This window comes from Hyperolius riggenbachi, chromosome 1 (assembly GCF_040937935.1).
Source record: "Hyperolius riggenbachi isolate aHypRig1 chromosome 1, aHypRig1.pri, whole genome shotgun sequence".
In the NCBI taxonomy this organism is placed as follows: Eukaryota; Metazoa; Chordata; class Amphibia; order Anura; family Hyperoliidae; genus Hyperolius; species Hyperolius riggenbachi.
The window spans coordinates 492,215,442-492,237,271 of NC_090646.1; the positions used below are offsets into that span (position 1 = coordinate 492,215,442).

The window sequence follows — 21,830 nt, forward strand, 5'->3', positions numbered from 1 at the left end:
TTGTGTTGACGTTTTTTTTAAAAAAAAAAACCCTCTTCCTTTAAATCCCTTCCCTCCCTCGCTCCCTCCCTCCCCACAGCCGGCCAATTACGGCGATCGGCTGTCATAGGCTTCTGCCTATGAGAGCCGATCGCTCTCTTGTCCCCCATGGGGACAGCCGTGTCACACGGCTGTCCCCAGTGCAGCGCTGCTGCTGATCGCAGCGCTGCACAGAGTAAATAGACGGCGATCACGCCGTCTAACAGTCTCCCGAGCGGCAATAGCCGCTCGGAGACTGAAGGCGGGGCGGAGCTCTGCCCCCCCTAAGCAGGAGATGCGCGCGCAGCCTGCGCGCGATCTCCTGCAAAACAGAGCCCCAGGACTTTACGCCAATTGGCGTTAGGCGGTCCTGGGGCTGCCGCCGCAGCCACGCCTGCTGGCGTGACGCGGTCGGCAAGAGGTTAAATCACTAGTGATTTCCCTAAACGCTCTGCCAATGTAAATGGATGGGACAGATTTCACTCAAGCATACATGTCAAACTCTGGCCTGTGGGCCACATCTTGCCCTTGGAACCATCAGATTTGGCCCTCAGGAGGTTTCCCCACTTTGCATTGTATTTGGCCCACTTAGCACCACCAGAGAAGATATATTGGAGGGTAAACCCTAGGTCACCAGGGAAGCCATATGGGGAGGGGGAAAGCACTAGCTACCAGGGAATTGTATAGATGAGTGAGGAGGGCAACTAGACACCAGGGAACCGCATCGGGGAAGGAGGGGGCACTGGACACCAGGGAACAGTATAGGGGGTGGATGGGAGCTATTATACACCAGGGAATGTTATAAGGGAGAGGGGTGGCCACTAGACATTGGGGTTGGCCCGCGATTTGTTCCCATAGCTCAATTTCGGCCCACTTTGTATTTGAGTTTGACACCCCTGCACTAGAGCAATTACGGTTAGGCAAATTGCAATCGCAGGACATGAAGCATTTTTGGGAGCGTTTCCATTCTAATATATTGTACAGGAGCAGGGAATTCGCTCCCCAATCGCTTGCAAAGCGCTACCACGAATCGCTAGCGATTGCGATAACGCTTTGTAGTGGGTCCCATTTTTGTCTCCCTTTGATGCTGCAGGATAGTACTTCCGAGGCAAACAGCTTAATCTGTCTTTACTTATCTGGGGCTTCTTCCTGTCCTTAGAAGTTATTTCAGTCCCTCGCCGCAGCTCCGGTCCTCCTTGGTGTCCCGCTGGCCTTCTGTAAAGATCGCAGACCTGGCAGCAGGTTGGTGCTTCTGCAAATGCGAGCACCCGCATGTGAATGCCCCCATGTCACCAGGCGTGTACTATGCCTGTGCAGTAGTAATGCGCAGGCGCAGTACACTCCAGGTGGCGTGCGCAGGAGCAGAAGCGTCGTCGTGCCGACAGATCGGTGATCTTTACGGACGGCCAGCAAAACACCAAGGAAGACCGGAGCTGCAGCGAGGGACTGAAATGAGGGAAGCTGGAAGTAGCCCCAGGTAAGTAAAGACAGATTAAGCTGTTCTCCTAGGGTGTCCTTTAACCCAGTGTTCTCCAACTCTGTCCTCAAGGCCCACCAACAGTGCATGTTCTTGTGGAAATTCACAGAGGTAGTTAATTTTAATAATTAAATGACCGTGCGCTCCTCACTCACCAACCCTTAACTGCCACCTAAAAAATAAAAATAAAATGACAAATAAAAATGAATAAATCTGGGTCGCTGTCTGCATAAAAGTGTGTGCTACACCTCAGATATATAGATACTATAAAAAAACAGAGCGCTCAACAGATTTTCCTCATACATGCATTACTAATAAATGTCCCTTTAAGTAAAACGTCCAACTTTATAATAAAAAGTTCATAGAGACAAATCAGATTGCTTCCTCCAATTCAGCCCCGCTTCAATGCGTGATCTCCATAGCCTTGCATCAATTAATAAAATGGTAACACTATACGCTCACCATATAGATAGGCCAATCCTCTCAGATCAGCAGATAACGTTTTTGGCCTTGCCAGCAAACTTTCTTCCTCCACTCCACAAAGTTTCTCAGGGTTTCGCCATATATAAAAAACAATAAACACAGCAGCAATAGTATAATACCGTCTGGTCAGTTATCCACCCTGTGCACCCTCAAACCAGCTACAGTATGTCACCCAGCGTGCCTCCACCACACAAACACACAGGGCGCTCACCAGATGCACGGGCCGACCCGCAACAGACCAGCGATACAGCGTGTTGTAACAACTTAGATCCAGTTCTTTGGCAGATAAACCTCTCCTAGGACTCAAACACAGTCGACCATAGCGTAATTCCGTTTTATTGTAGGTCTCATAAAAAAGTAGTGCACTTACATTTAAGTAGATAAAATGCGCATATAAAATCAATATCACAGGACCCTCCAGCGTCTCAGCAGCTCCTTCGGCACCTGAAGGAGTCCCTACGTGGGTGCTGGCCTTTCCACGGCTCAATATTTGGAGGCAGAGAGGACAGATGGCATTGCTCCAAACTGAGGCAGACACATTAAAAAATGTCCAAACCGCTGAGCCCCCATGGGGTGATGGCACTATGGTGCATCATCTTCAGTCGCTTTCTCCCTTGCACCTTCACAGCCACCCTCCTCCACTCCGCCTCTGACCTTGAGCGGTTCCTACTCCTCTGCCCACAGTAGCCAGGTGTCTGTGAAGGAAATCTTTGAGCAGAAGAAGCCAATTTCTGACAGACACCCCCTATTCCTGCATCTGACAGCTGGCTTGGCGGAACTGTTAGCTCGCCAGCTGTTACCATACCAGCTGGTGGACTCTGAGGCCTTCCGTAAATTTGTGGCCATGGGGACACCGCAGTGGAAGATGCCAGGCCGCAATTATTTCTCTTTAAATAGGCGATACCCAAACTGTACCATGAAGTTGAGAGGCAAATGGTGTCAACTCTGGCACACAGCGTTGGGTCAAGGGTCCACCACGGATGCCTGGACTGCCAAGCACAGTCAGGGCAGGTACATTACTTACACAGCCCATTGGGTCAACCTGGTGACCGATGGCAAGCAGGGAGTATGTGGCTGTGCAGCGGACCAACTTGTGACACCTCCATGGCTTGCAGGCAGGCCTCCTGCCACCTCCTCTCCTGCTGCATCCTATTCACTGTCATCATCCTCCTTGGCTGAGTGGCAGTTCAACTCTACTAGTGCTGCAATCTCCTCTCCACCTACACAGCCCCAGCTCCCCAGGGCCTATGCTGCATGCCAGGTACGACGGTGTCACGCCATCTTAGACATGTCTTGCCCTAAAGCGGAGAGTCACACTGGAGCAGCTCTCCTGGTTGCTCTTAACAAACAGGTGGATCAGTGGCTGACCCCGCACCAGCTGGAGATCGGCAACGTGGTATGTGACAACGGCAGCAATCTCATTTCCGCTTTGAATTTGGGAAAACTGACACATGTACCCTGCATGGCACATGTGCTGAATCTAGTCATTTTAAAGATTTGTGTCAAAGTACCCAGGCTTAGAGGACGTCCTGAAGCAGGCCAGGAAGTTGTGTGGGCATTTCAAGCAGTCTTACACGGCCATGGCACACTTTGCCGAGATTCAGCGGAGAAACAAGTTGGCGGTGAGAAGCCTCATTTGCGATAGCCCGACTCGCTGGAATTCGACCCTGCTTATGTTCTCTCGCCTGCTAGAACAGGAGAAAGCCATCACCCAGTACCTCTACAATTTCAGTAGGACACAATCTGGGGAGATGGGGATGTTCTGGCCAAACAACTGAACACTCATGCGAAATGCATGCAGGCTCATGCGGCCGTTTGAGGAGGTGTGAAGGCACCATCGCAGTGAAGGCACCATCAGCGACTTGATCCCGTACGCTTACTTCCTGGAGCGTGCCGTGCGTAGAGTGGTGGATCAAGCTGTGGAAAAAGAGGAACAGTTACGTGAGGAAGCGTTGTAGGAACAATTCTCATCAGAACCAGATGTTTCCTCAACACCTGCGGCAGCACAGAGGGGGGACGAGGAGGAAGAGTCATGTGCGGAAGAGGAGTCAGACTCGGATGATGAGGAAGGTGTTTCTTTGGAGGAGGAGGCGGCGGCGTCAGAAGAACAACCGCAGCAGGCGTTGCAGGGGGCTTGTGCTGCTCAACGTTCCCATGGTATTGTTTGTGGCTGGGGGAAGGAGGACTTACCTGACGCCACTGAGGAAGAGCAAGAGGAGATGGATAGTACGCCTGGATCCAACTTTGTGCAGATGGCATCTTTTATGCTGTCCAGCCTGTTGAGGGACCCCCGTATAAAAAAACTCAAGTGGAATGAGCTGTACTGGGTGGCCACGCTACTAGACCCTCGGTATAGGCACAAAGTGGCGGACATGTTAACAACTCACCTGAAGGCAGAAAGGCTGCAGCACTTGCAGAACAAGCTGGCAACTATGCTTTACAATGCGTTTAAGGGTGATGTCAAAGCACAACGCAATAAAGGTACCACTGCCAGTAATCCTCCTCCCATGCCCACGCAGGCAAGGACAGGACCCCTCCAGCGATCTCATAGTGATGTCGGACATGCGGACATTCTTTAGTCCAATGCCTCACCTTAGCCCTTCCGGATCCACCCTCCACCAACGCCTGGAACGGCAGGTAGCCGACTACTTGGCCTTAAGTGTGGATGTAGACACTGTGAGCAGCAATGAACCCTTGGACTACTGGGTGCGCAGACTTGACCTGTGGCCAGAGCTGTCCCAATTTGCCATCCAACTTCTGTCTTGCCCTGCCTCAAGCGTCCTATCAGAAATGACCTTCAGTGCAGCTGGAGGCATTGTCACTGAGAAGAGAAGTCACCTAAGTCACAAAAGTGTTCAGTACCTCACCTTTATCAAAATTAATGAGGCATGGATCCCAGAGGACTACTGCCCGCCCGAAGACTAAGTCAGTCCCCACACACAGCATCTCTGCCTGCACGTCGTGTGACTGCCTGCCCCAAGACTAAGTCGCTCCCCACACAGCACCTCTGCCCGCAGGCCGCTTGACTGCCTTTTCCGCCACCACCAACAGGGTCCAGGACTCCAGGTGGATTCTTGAATTTTTAAGGCTGCTGCTAGCAGTGGCCGCTATACTAATTTTTCTGGTGTGTGTACATGCCTTTTGTGGCCATTTTTCTAGTTTTCAAAGTTTGCCTCCCCATTGAAGTCTATTGCGGTTTACGAAAGTTGGCGCAAACCGAACTTTTGCACAATTTTAAAGATAACTCACGTTTATGCTTTTCTTTTGTTTGGTGTACAAAATACTCAACAAGACTATAGATTACCCACTGTTTTTCACTCTACCCTATGCCCTAAGCAAAATCTGTTACATGATAAACTTCCAGCGTTTGTTGGCATGTTAATCATACTTTAATCACCTATTATGCATTTGTTTGTATTTTCTTCTACTATAATTGTAAACTGTAGGTTATCTCATGCTGTAACATTTCCCTAAGTCATTATGGTAATTTCTCCACCTACCGCAAACTGCAAACTACTGTACCCACTGCACATTTTTTATATGTATGTTTCTTATGAAGAAAACGGAATAAAGTAATTTTGAAACTAAAATATTTCCCGAGTACAATATATGGCCACAATATTTCACTTGGCAATAAAGGTCTATTTTTTTCTGTTTTGTGTCATTACTAATTACAAGCCCATGAGTGCAAAACAACAGTAATATATCCCCATTACATACAAATTAAAAAAAGGTTTAGTCTATTGTTCAAAAAAAAAAAATTCAGTCCCTAAGGTAACTAATATATATATATATATATATATATATATATATATATATATATATATATATATATATATATATATATATATATATATATATATATATACGCAATTTGTTTATTTGGGTAACTACGCGAGAGTGGGGGAGGTAAGAGGTTAATTTTAATGGTATTTATGTATTTTTATGTAAAAAAAAAAAAAAAAAAAGGATTTAGGTGTAATTTTACTATTTGACCACAAGATGTCCTCACATTTTTTTCTTCCTGCTGCATACTAACAGTATGCGATCGGGAAGTAATGCGTGCAAGTGTAACTTTGTTCATTACAATGACTGCAGGAATCTCACTGATGCTGGCGATCGACACCGGCACTTAGATCGATGAATGGAACGCAGTTCCCATTCGCAGATCTACGAGCTAACGGGCTGCAGCGAGAATGCACGCAGGAGAGAGCGTGCAGCGGCCATTTGCGGCAGTAGATAATAATCTAGGCCCCTGTGCGAGAACTGAAGTCCTGTGGGGCGTAGATATACAGCTGTGAGCGGCATAACTGGTTAATCTGAGGGTAGGGAGTGTATAATGTCACATTTAGTGAAATCCTCAAAGTAGACAAAAGCAACTGTCATTGGATAAGTTCCTTGTTAAAGCCACAAACACAAAAAAAGGTTGGTGTTAGCCCACAAATAGCAATAATTCTTTTAGAGTGAAAGTTTTTTTTACTTTATATATGGCACTGTATTTTGTATTAAATATTTTTTCTCGAAATGTTTTTGGTTTGTGGAATGAATCATCTGAGTTTCCATTATAATGTTTATGGGGAAATTTGCTTTAAAGAGGAACTCCAGTGAAAATAATGTAATAAAAAAGTGTTTCATTTTTATAGTAATTATGTATAAATGATTTAGGGCCCGTTTCCACTTGTGTGAATCTGCATGCGTTTTCTGCATGCAGATTCGCGTAACCAATACAAGTGAATGGACCAGTTTCCACCTGTCAGAAAAGGTTTTGTGTGCAGAAAAAATCTGCCCGGCAGAGCCATCAGAATTCGCATACAAAGTATATAATAGGAAATTTGCATTTGTTTTCGTATGCAAATTTTACAGCGATTTTTACTGCAAATTCGCGGGCGTTTTCGCATAAAATCAATGTAAATGCACACAGGCACTAACATGGTTAAATTCGCATACTTACTAACATATGCGAAAATGCCCGCAAATTTGCATCCGCGTGCAAATTCGGTTTTGCATTTTCCGCTACTAATTCGCACCGCACAAGTGGAAACGGGCCCTTAGTGTTTGCCCATTGTAAAATCTTTTAAATCCCCGATTTACATTCTGACATTTATTACATGGTGACATTTTTACTGTTGGCAGGTGATGTAGCTGCTGCATGCTTTTTGGCAGTTGGAAACAATGCAACAAGGTTCACAGACAGGAAACTGCCAGGAGTACCACAGTCCTCAGAGTTCCTTGTGGGAGGGGTTTCACCACAATATCAGTCATACAGCACCCCCTGATGGTCTGTTTGTGAAAAGGAATTGATTTCTCATGTAAAAGGGGGTATCAGCTACTGATTGGTATAAAGTTCAATTCTTGGTTGGAGTTTCTCTTTAATATAAGAGTGCTGTGGATTAACCTCCCTGGCGGTAAGCCCGAGCTGAGCTCGGGCTATGCCGCCGGGAGGCACCGCTCAGGCCCCGCTGGGCCGATTTGCTAGCTGCGTGTAACCTACGATCGCCGCCGCTGCCCGCCGATCCGCCGTTATACCCGTCGCCGCAGCCGCCCCCCTCCCCCCCCCCAGACCCCGTGCGCTGCCTGGCCAATCAGTGCCAGGCAGCGCCGTGGGGTGGATCGGATTCCCCTTTGACGTCACGACGTCGATGACCGCCCCGTCGCCATGGCGACGGGGGAAGCCCTCCAAGAGATCCCGTTCTTTGAACGGGATCTCTTGATCTCCGTTCGCCGGCGGCGATCGGAGGGGCTGGGGGGATGCCGCTCAGCAGCGGCTATCATGTAGCGAGACATTGTCTCGCTACATGAAAAAAAAAAAAAAAAAGGTATTTGCTGCCCCCTGGCGGATTTTAACAAACCGCCAGGGAGGTTAAAGGATTTTTTCCCGGAACAAATGACGCTTGCAAACCAAGGTTCCATTGTACTGTAAATGATTGCAACACAATTCCACCATGTACTGAAAAACACCCTCCAAGCAATATTTATTCCAGCTCAAAACAAAACACAAATGGACAAAAACCACAAAACTCACACAGAACAAATATTACACTTACAGCTCCGCGGGAGGTAAAAGCCTAAAAAAAAAAAAAGAAGCAGTGCGGTGTCCACCCGGGAACTCATAGGATAATTCTGAGGCATGCTGCCAGAAACCCCTCCCCCTCAGTGTTTAAACGTATCTGAACAGAATAGTGCCGGTCAGTCCATTAGGAGTCCCATTGGACGAAACATGTTGAGCAATCATAGTTTACCCACAACACACTAGGAAGTAGCTGGCACCAGGAGAATTGTGTGCAGATATGTTTTGACACTGAGGGTGAGGGGCTCTGGCAGGATGCCACAGAATTAGCTTATGTGTGCCTGGTGGACACTGCACTGCTTCTTTCTAGATGCTTTTTCCTCCCACAAAGCTGTAAGTGTAATATTTGTGAGGAGTTTTATGAATTACGCAATGGTCTGTCCATTTGTATTTTGTTTTTAACTGGAGTAAGTATTGCCTGGAGATTGATTATACTGAAGCCATTTATTTGAAGCTACCTCGGAGTTCAGACTAGTTCAGACAGTACGCTAGATCCACCTGGCTGTGAGGCGGCAACAATCTGGTGAGCCCCTTTGATGTTGGGGTTGGCTGTTTGATCTCACTTGAAGGGCACTTAGCACAAAAGGTGTTTATTAGCACATGGTGGAATTGTGTTGCAGTCAGGCTTTGTTCAAATCTAAAATCAAAATCACTGATGGCGATTTTTGATTTTGTGGGCGATTTTTTTCTCCCCCCTTCCCAGCGCTCGGGTGGGCGATGTGGTTTTTTGAAGCACTTTTCTACATGCTTTTGCAGAGCAATTCAGCTTTTTTCACTTCCTGACGCAAGAAAGGAAATGAATAAATACAATGTATTTATTCATCAAAGTGCTGGGGAAATCGCTATACAAAGCATTTTTTCAGGCGCTTTGCGATTTCTCTATACCTTTTTTTGAGCAAAAACGCTCAGAAAATGGTACAGGCAGCCCTTTACTAAGTGGATCAGAAACGAACTGCTTAGATGAGAACACACTTTTATAAACAGAGCTTACTTAACTCTCTTGGATAAAAGGTGTATCATATAGACCATTCGTTACCTACCTTCCAGGCCCGTTGCTTGGGCGTCACCCTGGACTCTGCCCTTTCCTTCTCCCTCACATCCAAAACGTCACCAGAGCCTGCAATTTCCACCTCCGTGATATCTCCAAGATCCGCCCCTCCCTGACCCTGCACACTACCAAGCTGCTCATCCATGCCCTCATCATCTCCTGCCTTGATTACTGCAACTCCTTTCTAATTAGTAAATTGTGAAAGTAGTGGCACATAGTGACAGGCAGGGCTCCCACTTTTTTGTTTTTAGGCAAAACACAACAAAAGTAGAAACTCGCACAGTATGTGGAAAAAAGCAGAGAATAATGATATTTCAACATGTATTTGACATATCTGTTAGCTACAAATAAATCTCTGTTCACACGTTTAATAGGACAGGACTTTATTGATCGAGCTAAAATTCATACTATACAAAGTACGCTGCTAGAGCAGCCATTTTGTCCTTGGGCTTCTTGGGATTACCTCTCCGACCTCTGCCCCTCCCCCTTCCCTGTTTTCTTCCTTGTCCACCCTTGTGCATTGGGTGTCTCATAGTGGCATGCTTGAGCTCTACCAAATCTTGGAAGACATTGTCACAAAACACGCATCCAGAGTGTTGCGTCTGGTCTCCAGGCAATGGACTCTTGGCTTTGTTAAAGTCTACATGTATAAGTGCAGCATCGCAAACCTCACAGGTATCTGCAGCCACTCGCACCCGGTGAGCATTCTCAAAGAAGTGCACCATAACATTACACTTGTTACACGACATTTTCCATTTAGGACCAGAAGTGGGGTCCAGGACCATCACCCCATTCTCACATTCCACACATTGAGCAATGCCAAGCATACTCAGTGAGTGTTGGCACGTTGGGTGAGTGCACTCATTGCACCCCATACCTGAAGACAGACAGAAAAAGAATTGGTTATTCAACCGCAGAGGCAGACAAGAAAGCAGTACACTTCCCAATAACTGAAAAAAATAAATAAACAGTAGCTTATTTTCATTGGATACACGTCTTGAGAATTCTAAAAATAAAATGTTGGAAGTTCACCAGCTCTGTTAATAAACTGGAGAAGAAGCACAACTCTGTCAGACTGCAGCTCTCAGAACTCTAAAAACATTTTTTGAATATGACTAGACCACTTAAAATTCTCCCGGACGTATCATTTTTTACTAAGCTGTGAAATAGTCAGTGAAGACAAGACTCGACTAGCCTGAGAGGTAGATCCACAGCGTAGATTTGATGGCTCTACTTGGTTATGCATCAGTATTACTATTTATTGCATTTATAATGCGCCAACATATTACGCAGCGCTGGGCAATAAATAGGGATACATACAATGTTAACAAGGGGTGTTAGAGAGGTTATACACGCAAAAAGGGTGTAAGATACATTATCATGCAATTTGGGAACGGGTTACAGATACACCGTAATTCAAGCCTGAGTTAGTCTATAGGAAGTATATTGGTGAGGTTGCAAGGATACACCGGGGTTGAGCGCCTGCCAAAGGATTACAATCTAAAGGGGAGGGAGAGGCCCACGTTTTTTTAATTCCAGAAATTTGCTACAGTATAAGCTGGTTATGAGATGGTATTCTGTTCAATGTAGTAGCTTTAAAAAGGGTATGGCTCTTCCTCTGCCTCTAGGACATGTGGTAAAGGGAAGTTTATTTCATATCTTTGTAAAATTTGGTACTCAGATCCCTTTAAAGGGACTCCGAGCAGTGCAGAAACTATGGAAAGATGCACATCATTTTAAAGCTCTCTTTCTCCTCTTTCCAATGATATATAAACCGCCGCCCTACGCCTTTTAGTTTTCGCTATTTTCGCGATTGAAATTGCAGCGGCCGCGATTTCAATCGCGAAAATAGAGAAAACTAAAAGGTTTAGGGCGACGATTTAGGCGTCGCCAGAAAGAGGAAAAAGAGAGCTTTAAAATTATATCCATCTTTCCATAGTTACTTGTATTACACAGGACGACACTTTCCCCAGTGTCAGCAGCTCCATTCAGCAGAATGCAGCTGCTGACTTTGAGAAAAAGTCGTCCTGTGTAATACAAGTAACTATGGAAAGATGGATATCATTTGAAAGCTCTCTTTCTCCTCTTTCTGGCGACGCCTAAATCGGCGCCCTACGCCTTTTAGTTTTCTCTATATTCGCGATTAAAATCGCGGCCGCGGCAATTTCAATCGCGAAAATAGCGAAAACTAAAAGGCGTAGGGCGGCGGTTTATATATCATTGGAAAGAGGAGAAAGAGAGCTTTAAAATGATATGCATCTTTCCATAGTTTCTGCACTGCTCGGAGTCCCTTTAACTATACAAAAATTGGAAAAGCACTGTGATAACGTGTTTACCAATTTGGAAAAACAGAATTTCTTAAATTGGAGGCGCTGGATCCTAGAGATTGTACAGCAGCTAATGGCGAGATTTGGATGAAGCTCCAAAAAGATCTGTGTGACACGATACATGTAATTTTACACTATTAGGATTGGCTCATTTAGTCCTATCTCACTCTTTTCTTCCCTTTTTCCTTTCTCTTATCTTCCTCTCTCTCATTTCTTTTCTTTCTTTTTTAACTGTTTCATGATGTGTGTATATTATTCGCCAATATTTATTGCTTGAGCTTAATTGTGGTGTTGATGGCGTGTTATTTTCATTTTATTTTCTAGTAACAACAGAATTTAAGCACATCAAGATGATATGACTTATGTAAAGAGCGCTGTGATGAAGCTGGTCTCAAACAGTTGGCTCTCAGATGGCCTAAATGACAGTTTGTATAAAATAAAGAATGATGACAATTTTGAAGTTTCTTTCACATTCTATCATCATACTGTTCCATATGTTCACTATTTTACTGTAAAGACAGATTCACTAAAGGGGCCCATACACTCAGCCGATTTTCTGGCCGACCGATCGATCCCGATCGATCGATCGATAGATCGATTGCAAATCGGTTGGCCAATCGACCGATCGATGGCCGATTTCGATCGATTTTGATGGATTTCCATCGAACTGGCAGGGTGGAAAATTTAGGTCGATCTGATGAGATTGCTTATCAGTTTGCATTGGCCTTAATGTAAATCTGATGGCAAAAAAATGCCATCAGATCGAATTTCAATAGATTTCAAACTGAAATCTTTTGGAATTCTATCCTGGTAAAAAATGTTCTAAAAACGCATCAGATAGATCATCAGATGCATTTCTTATCTATCTGCTGCCAATCTGGCGAGTGTATGGGCACCTTTATTCTCTTTCCTGTCTGTCGCATGAGCACTACTGCTGAAAAACATTTGATGGCGAGGAGTCTCAGGATAGACCACACCAAAATTAAATTCCATACTGACATTCATCATTGACTTATTAAGGCCCCTTGTATACTTGCCCTCTGCGTAGCCCCACGTTACGCTTCCGCGCTGCATGGGCACGCGAGTCTATGAAACTTCCACAGTTCACACGATCCAATGCGGTGTGCCCGAAGTATCCAAATCACTACAATGCTGACACAAAGGCTGCAGCGTCACCACATGACCCATGCAGCAATGAAAGTAAACGGGCGACGCAGCAAGTGACCACAATGGGAGTGTGCTGCAACACACAGTACACAGTTCACACAATCCGATGCGGTGTGCCGGAAGTATCCAAATCACTGTAATGTTGACACAAAGGCTGCAGTGTTGAGGTTTAAACTTACCCAGCAGCCTTCTTCTTTAACCCGTCCCACACCGCAGTCACTCAACTACAAACACTTCCTCCTTCCGGGTTGAAGGAAGAAGCGTAGTAGTCACGTGAGGCAGCTTGGAATGCAGAGTGGGACGCGCTGTGGGATGGGTTAAAAAAGGAGGCTGCTGGGTAAGTTAAACACACACGCTCAGCTGCACTAATTAGCAGAATGAAATCCGAATGAATCATTCAGATTTCATTCGAATTTGATCCGGAGCTCATCACTGATCACTGGTACACAACATTGCAATTTCCCATCAGATAGAAGGGTCAAATCAATTATTTCCAACAGGTCCGATCTGACTTCCAATCGATTTTCTGACGTGATCAGAAAAAACAGAAATCAGATCGAACCTGACAGAAATCAATTCAACCTGTCTGTCGGCTAATTGCATGGTGTGTATCAGGCATTATACTTTGCTGGCATTAGAAGAGATATTTTAGTGTGCAGATACTAGGCCAGCAAGTATCAGCAGTCAGTCTTGTCTGTAGACTGGCCCATCAATGTCAGCAGAAATATTTCCGCCAAAAAGCTTCAGGTGAGCTGATGCGCTGGTAAAGGGGAGTTTCTCACAGCTGGATGTTGTTGCCATACTTGTGTGTTCAGCGGTTTCTCAGTATGTAAGACAGTCTTACCAACAACTGGGTTTTCAGGTAATTTCTAAAGTATACAAATGTTCTTTCTTGTAGCAGGTGCTGCTCAACTCAAGCATCATGTCTTTAGGTATCTTAATTGAGAATTATCCAAATGCAGCAGATATACCGTAAAATGACTGCTTATGATGAGAGCATCTGTTGGCTGTCACTAGAGAATGAAAAGCAGCATCCAGCTGATGGTGCAGCAAATGACTGCTCACTGGTGACTATTCAAATGAGTGGTTTTTTTCTAGTAATGTGTGAGCACAGGAATATGCGACGTGCCAAAAGCACTATCCTTCTGCAGCATATGGAAGACGTTTAAGTAAGAACTAAATATGGCTGCCATATTATCATAGCAAGCTATACACAGAAATACTTTTTATAGCGATCATCAGTGAGATTATTATATGAGGAAGTAGACAGACAAACCTTTTTTCATGTCCCTGAATGGAGCATGGTTATAGCAGTATGGGCACAGCGGGTAGCTCTTTCCCCGGGAGCCTGACGACCACAGCACAAGCTCAAAGTCATCCAGTGGACACCGCAACTCTTTGTACAGTTTGATGGTCCCATTCTGAGGAAGGCTATAGGTCTCATCACAGTGTGAGCAATGCAGGCGGCTTGGCTTAGCCTGGCAACACAAAATGCATTAATCATGGACTGAAAACAGTATGTGTTCTACATTTTGCTATGTCTAAACCCATAGGTATGCATTGATCATGGTAAAAACATGTTACTAGATTGTAGATAAGGTAATGCAAGCATTTTTCCTGCACCGCAGTGTACCTTTCGGTCCTATATGTACACGACCCAAGCTATGTACCTCACTAGGAATCAGTTTGAAGAAAATCTCAGTCACTTCACGGCTGGCATTTTACATTGAGCCTGAGCGGGAGCAGGTGGTCTGGACTTTACACTAGAAACCAGAGATGCTGCACTGAGGAAAACCACCAGTGCTGCAAAGAGAAGGCCTCATTGTCAGACAGGAAATGGTGCAGAGGCTGAGGCCTGTTCTCACCTAAGTAAATGTATTTTTTCAAAAGTTTGTATGGGCTTTAATGTCCACAGCTCTGCTTACAGTCCAAAACATGTTGGAATATCAGAAAGGGAAGGGGAAGCTTCTAAAATGTATTTTAAAACCACTTTTAAAAAATTGGTGATGCAGGAGAGGAAGTTATTCCTGCTTTACTGTAACAGATTTGTAAAATTAGGGCACAAATATGTTCAACTATAATAAGCACCAGGGACTGCAAACGGATTGCTGTAGTCCATCATGTATCTCCCTGCAAGGTACAAATATATGGAAATATATGATTATTTTACATTTTATAACTCTGCAGGCTTACTTATGAAAGATTAAAATGTATGCCCCCTACTTTTCTTCATGTACGGGGTCTGCTGCTGAGTCTTCAGCTAAGAATCCAGTTTTTCCTGTCACTTATTGTCAGTCAGGACAATGGGTTCCTATAAACTACCTGACCCCATGCTGGTAATAAATGCTTATTTGTATAACTGCATCAAATACTAAACCCATTGCTTAATCGGGCCTGTGCAGTCTACACATTGAGAAGCAGAAAGACAGCAGCCATTGTGGGCTAGAGGGCAATCAGATGACAAGACCATCCCTCTAGCAGGATCTGACAGAGGTAACCCTCAGCTCCAGAGTCACCTGCAGGCAATGCAAGTAAACTACATAAGGTGGTATATATCCATTTCATAAGAGAGTCTGTATATGTGTACGGATTTTACTACATTAGCCTATTTGTGAATGCCTCCGTGGAACCTGGCATTTTAGATACAGAAGCTGCTTAGGAATATAAACACACAGAATGTTGCTCTATACATTGTTCTACTAGAGGAGTGTCCAGAGCTCTCTCCACTAAAAAACTTAAACATGACCTGTAGTGAGAGGGATATGGAGACGGACATATTTATTTCCTTTTAAACAATACCAGTTGCCTGGCTGTCCTGTGACCATTCTGGCATCAGTAGTGTCTGAATCACACACCTGAAATAAGCGTGTAGGTAAATCTTGCCCAATTTGTGTTAAAAATTAAATGCTGGTTTATGGTCTATGGTTTACAGTGGTTTGCAAAAGTATTCGGCCCCCTTGAAGTTTTCAACATTTTGTCATATTACTGCCACAAACATGAATCAATTGTATTGGAATTCCACGTAAAAGACCAATACAAAGTGGTGTACACGTGAGAAGTGGAATGAAAATCATACATGATTCAAAACTTTTTACAAATAAATAACTGCAAAGTGGGGTGTGCGTAATTATTCAGCCTCCTTTGGTCTGAGTGCAGTCAGTTGCCCACAGAAATTGCCGGATGAGTGCTAATGACTAAATAGAGTGCACCTGTGTGTAATCTAATGTCAGTACAAATACAGCTGCTCTGTGACAGCCTCAGAGGTTGTCAAAGAGAATATTGGGAGCAACAACACCATGAAGTCCAAATAACACACCAGACAGGTCAGGGATAAAGTCATTAAGAAATTTAAAGCAGGCTTAGGCTACAAAAAGATTTCCAAAGCCTTGAACATCCCACGGATCACTGTTCAAGCCATCATTCAGAAATGGAAGGAGTATGGCACAACTGTAAACCTACCAAGACAAGGCCGTCCACCTAAACTCACAGGCCTAACAAGGAGAGCGCTGATCAGAAATGCAATCAAGAGGCCCATGGGGACTCTGGACGAGCTGCAGAGATCTACAGCTCAGGTGGGGGAATCTGTCCATAGGACAACTATTAGTCATGCACTGCACAAAGTTAGCCTTTAGGGAAGAGTGGCAAGAAGAAAGCCATTGTTAACAGAAAAGCATAAGAAGTCCCGTTTGCAGTTTGCCACAAGCCATGTGGGGGACACAGCAACCATGTTGAAGAAGGTGCTCTGGTCAGGTGAGACCAAAATGGAACTTTTTGGCCAAAATGCAAAACGCTATGTGTGGCGGAAAACAAACACTGCACATCACTCTGAACACACCATCCTCACTGTCAAATATGGTGGTGGCAGCATCATGCTCGGGGGGTGATTCTCTTCAGCAGGGATAGGGAAGCTGGTCAGAGTTGATGGGAAGATGGACGGAGCCAAATACAGGGCAATCTTGGAAGAAAACATTTTGGAGTCTGTAAAAGACTTGAGACTGGGACGGAGGTTCACCTTCCAGCAGGACAACGACCCTAAACATAAGGCCAGGGCAACAATGGAATGGTTTAAAACAAAACATATCCATGTGTTAGAAAGTCCAGATCTAAATCCAATCTAGAATCTGTGGCAAGATCTGAAAACTGCTGTTCACAAACGCTGTCCATCTAATCTGACTGAGCTGGAGCTGTTTTGCAAAGAAGAAGGGGGTAGGATTTCAGTCTCTAGATGTGCAAAGCTGGTAGAGACATACCCTAAAAGACTGGCAGCTGTAATTGCAGCAAAAGGTGGTTCTACAAAGTATTGAATCAGGGGGGCTGAATAATTATGCACACCCCACTTTGCAGTTTTTTTGTGTGTGTTTTTTTAATGTATGGAATCCTGTATGATTTCCGTTCCACTTCTCACGTGTACACCACTTTGTATTGGTCTTTCACGTGGAATTCAAATACAATTGATTCATGTTTGTGGCAGTAATGTGACAAAATGTGGAAAACTTCAAGGGGGCCGAATACTTTTGCAAACCACTGTAAGTGTTAGAGGCAGAGGATCAGTAGGACTGTCGGGGAACTAGTATTGTTTAAAAAGGAAATAAATAGGACAGCCTCCATACACCTCTCATTTCAGGTTCCCTTTAATCTGCTGTCAGCTCAACTCTTCTGGCTGCTTATCACCTTAAATATTAAAGGGAACCTAAACTGAGAAGGATATGGATTTTTTTTTTCTTTTAAAATAATACCAGTTGCCTGCCTCTCCTGCTGATCCTGTGTCTCTAATACTTTTAGCCACAGCCCCTCAATAAGCATGCAGATCAGGTGCTCTGACTGAAATCAGACTGGATTAGCTGCATGCTTGTTTCAGGTCTGTGATCCTGCCACTACTGCAGCCAAAGATCAGCAGGACTGCGAGGCAACTGGTATTGTCTAAAAGGAAATATCCATATCCCTCTCAGTTTAGGTTCTCTTTAAGCAGTCTGGCACCTTCCATTTCTCCATTTTCCTTTCTGCTCCTTATCCTTCCTTTTTTAACACAAGACCCTCACTCCCAATCTGTTGGGAAGAAGCTCTATTAGGCCTCTTGCACACTGCAAGCAAATCAGATTCAGATTCAGATTTTTAATCTGTTTTTACATCCGATTCCGATTCAGATTTTTAATCTTAACTGCATGCTGCGTTTTTTGATCCGTTTTTCTGTTGAATGTATTCAAGGAAAATCAGAATCGGAATCGGAAACGGAATCGGAATCGGAAAACGGATTTGCAGTGTGCAGGGAGCCTTAGTGTGACTTGTACCTACTAATATAACATTACAATGGTGTAGACCTTCTGACAACCGCAGATGCAGTACTTTCTGGATAGTACTAGTCACTTACAGCAGAACATTCCAGAAGCAATGACTCATACCTGGATATACTTCATAAAGCGGTGACATTTGCCACAGCGGGACAGTGGTTTGCCAGTAGCAGCCAGCGGTGAGAAAGACACTTCCATCAGCTCGTCCATTCCTGAGTAAAAATGATGACGAGACGGTCAAAGAGTGACTTTGGGGGTGTGTTACACCAGGGAACATCATCACTTGTGAACATCCCCAGAAAAAAGAAAACAGTTAATTATATATTTGGCAGTATACTTCATGAAAAAAAAAGTTTTCATTATATAGTTTAATATGCATGAACATTTAATGAACATTTAAAGCCACTCATTTGTATTTCCCAATCCTGCTTCCAACCCTGCTTCCCCTATACCTGAACATTCCAGAAACACCAATCCTTCATTGGCAACTTTGGCTCCCTCACTAGTTTATGGAAGGGGGCGTGGCCTGGACTGACCTTCATCCAGCATAGTCCAGTTGTATGGGTATTGCCTGGATTGCAATGTTACCAGGTAGTGCAAAAGTAAGTCAGGTGATTCAAATGAAGATGACAGCCTAGCTGTAATGGGGGTTCTATTTCTAAATCGTTTTATAGAAGGGAACAGGATGGCGTGGCACTTCTCCTTTAAGGGGTGCGTTGCTTCCAGTCTTGGTGCGAGTAAGGTGTGCCCAAGGTGGTCAATATAATGGCTGACAGGCTATACTTTCATATGCTTATAGACAATTGCTTATACAAGACGTGTGCTCCGCTCCACAATTTGGAAAGAAGAGGTTTGAACATTATACATATAGAAACAGATAGCGTGCATCTTCCGTCTTAAGCATGTAGATTTATTGTCAGTGTTGTACATCAAAATTGGATTCTGTGCATGGCATATTCCATAACTGCATACAAAGTTTGCCAAGTATTGCGCATATATAGTACCTTGCGGTTCCTTGTGTGGGCCTGTCAGCGTGGGAGGTGGGAGTGAGGGACTGATGTGGGCCTAGCGACGGCCGTTTCGCGTCCTCCTGGACGCTTGGTCACGCCGTGTTCCACTGCAAGCCTGCGCCGTCTCGCCACTGCATACATACGGGAAAACCCACCTCCACCGTGGCGTCACAGCGCCGGCTGTGATTGGGGCTCAAGTTTCCACCAATGGGAGAGCCGGAGGAGTTACACCATGCGCACGGTGCCCGGCAAGGACCAATACAAGCGGACAAACTGTCGCATAAACACACGTCATTAATGACGCGTCTCATGCGGCTCACCTCCAGCGCATGCGTAAATCACACGCACCGCTGGAGGGCTCGCGCACTGGATGAAATATCACCAGTAGAGAGCGCCAACGCTGTATGTCCTTTCTTCAGCCGGCACATCGCAAACAACTGGCACATATATTTCTGTCACCATTGGGTAGGCGCCTCTAGCTCATCCACCGGTGGAAAAATAGAATTAAATTAGTGATAGTGCATGATTTGGCACACCATTAAAATTAATTACTGGGACTGAGAAGCAGGATATTTACAATTGCATTTGTTATTTCTTCGGACAGTTACATCTACTCATGTGGCCTTTAACCTCAAACAGACAAAAAAGTAGAATAGAAAAGGGACAGGGGAAAGATATGCCGGCCGTCACTGGCCGTCTCAGACATATACGTAAATTATACTCAAATATAAACCATTGGATATATATATACTGACTGAACAATCATATATAGCACTCGTCAGCAGCATACTCATGCCTAACACTAACAATTGGTACTGGCCTCGGCACAAACTCTGCAACACCCCATTTCCTCACAAATCGGTACCCCAATTTATGTCGCTCGACCCGAAGTTTATGGATCCAAAGTGCTTGCAAGCTCCACCTTATCATTAAGGCCTAATGGGCCCAGGGCTTCAGTTTGTAAAATCAACCAGGTCTCCCTTCTCAACAATAACCTGTCCCTGTTACCACCCCGTCTTGCCTTATCTACTCTCTCCAAGCCCGCAAATTTTAAACCCTTGGTATCCCCTTGATGGTGTTCTCTCATATGGGCAATGAAACGGGCACAACCCCTACCACTTTTAACCGATCCTAGATGTTCCCCTACCCGTTCTTTTAGTGGACGCGTAGTTTGCCCTATGTAAAACCGTTTACAAGGGCAAAAGAGGACGTAGACCACATACTTGGTTTGACAAGTGATTAGGTCCCATCAGACACTCCTTCCCTACTTGTACGTATTTCTGAGAAATCATGCGAGGGCAGAACTTACAATGTCCACATCGATGATTGCCTTTTAGCATACCTTTACTCAACCATGTATCTTTCCTAGGGGAAATAAACTCACTGTGGGTAAGCATGTCCCCAAGTGTTGGTGCCCTCCTAAAGGCCACTCTCGGGGGGCCTCCCACAATCTGTTTTAGGGACTCATCTCTCTCTATCAGCGACCAATTAGTAAAGATGGCTTTTCTAACCATGTCGGCCATAGGTGTATAGTCAAAGGTGAAGGTCATGCGATCCTGCATAGACCTGGGCTTATTTCTGGGTGTCAGTAGCTCCAGTCTGGGTTGGTGTTTAGCCCTTCCATATGCCTCCTCTAACAAACTGGCATCATATCCCCTATCGGTCAGGCGTTTGGTGAGATCTGCTGCCTGCATTTCATATTGCATTTCGTCAGTATTATTTCTCCTCAGCCTCAAGTATTGGCCATATGGAATGGCTTTTATGACATGTTGCGGGTGAAAGCTTTTAGCGTGGAGGAAAGAATTGGTTGCCGTAGGCTTTCTATATCCCTCGCAACACAAAACTCCATTCTTGACCATAATTCGTAGGTCAAGGAAGGTCACCTCTGTATCGCTTTTCTCAGCGGTGAACTCCATGTTAATTGTGTTGCTGTTGATATACTGTAGAAAGCCATCGAACTGCTCATCCGTTCCCGACCACACCACCAGGACGTCGTCCACGTACCTCGACCATTGTCTGATGTGCCCGCGGAATGGATTACTGTCCGAGAGCACAGCAGACTCCTCCCATGCCCCCAGAAAGAGGTTCGCAAAGGAGCATGCCACAGGGGTCCCCATGGCCGTACCCGCTGTCTGATGGTACCAATGCCCATCAAACAGGAAGACATTGTGCTTTAATACAAAGCCCAGGCATTCACAGACGAAGTCTATGTATTCGTCGTCTCTGTCTGTGCGAGTCAGAAAATGTCTGACAGCCTCAATCCCCAAATCCTGGGGGATACGGCTGTACAGACTGACCACGTCGATAGTGGCCAGTCTGTCACCGGGGACCCATGTGGCACGCTCCACCATCTGCAGAACCTCCAACGTATCCCTCAAATAAGAGGGCACCCCCTTAAGGAGGGGGCGCAGGAGATGGTCGAGATACCTGGACAGCCTCTCAGTGAGAGACCCACAGCCGGAGACAATGGGACGTCCCGGCGGTGCGGTCACGGATTTATGCATTTTTGGTATGTGGTACCATACCGGACGGCGCGGATAGAGAGGAAGCAGGTCACGGGCTAGTTTTTGTGAAAGATATCCTCGCTCCGCACCTCTGCGTAGCAGAGTGCGCAATTTGTTTTGGTATTTAGGAGTTGGATCTCCCTGGAGCGGACAATACGTGGCTATGTCACTCAGTTGCCTTTCGGCTTCATTTTTATACTGAGTTGCTGACATGATAACCAGGTTTCCACCCTTGTCCGCTCCCCTTATCACCAAGTCCTTGTTTTGTTTCAGCCACTTAAGGGCCTCTCTCTCCGCGCCGCCCAGATTCGGCACCGCAGTTCGATAAATCTCTGCCTTAATATCTTTCATCACCTTATCAAAAAAATGATCTATACTCGATCCCGGTGTGACAGGGAAAGGCTGTATAGACTTGCAGGCCCTGAAATCACCACCGCCACC

The 21,830-nt window shown here is 45.2% G+C and overlaps 1 protein-coding gene across 1 annotated transcript in view; it reads right to left on the reverse strand.

Annotated features, from left to right (window-relative positions):
- Positions 1–9,459: 9,459 nt before the first annotated feature.
- The window catches only part of TOP3B (DNA topoisomerase III beta), a 72,569-nt gene continuing 60,198 nt past the window's right edge, over positions 9,460–21,830 (reverse strand). Inside the window, exons 17-19 of the mRNA XM_068243051.1 lie at positions 17,987–18,087; positions 13,864–14,065; positions 9,460–9,970 (exon numbers count right to left, since the gene is read on the reverse strand). Of these exons, the coding sequence (XP_068099152.1) occupies positions 9,501–9,970; positions 13,864–14,065; positions 17,987–18,087 (773 nt within the window). The 3' untranslated portion in view covers positions 9,460–9,500. The remainder of the gene's footprint in view (positions 9,971–13,863; positions 14,066–17,986; positions 18,088–21,830) is intronic.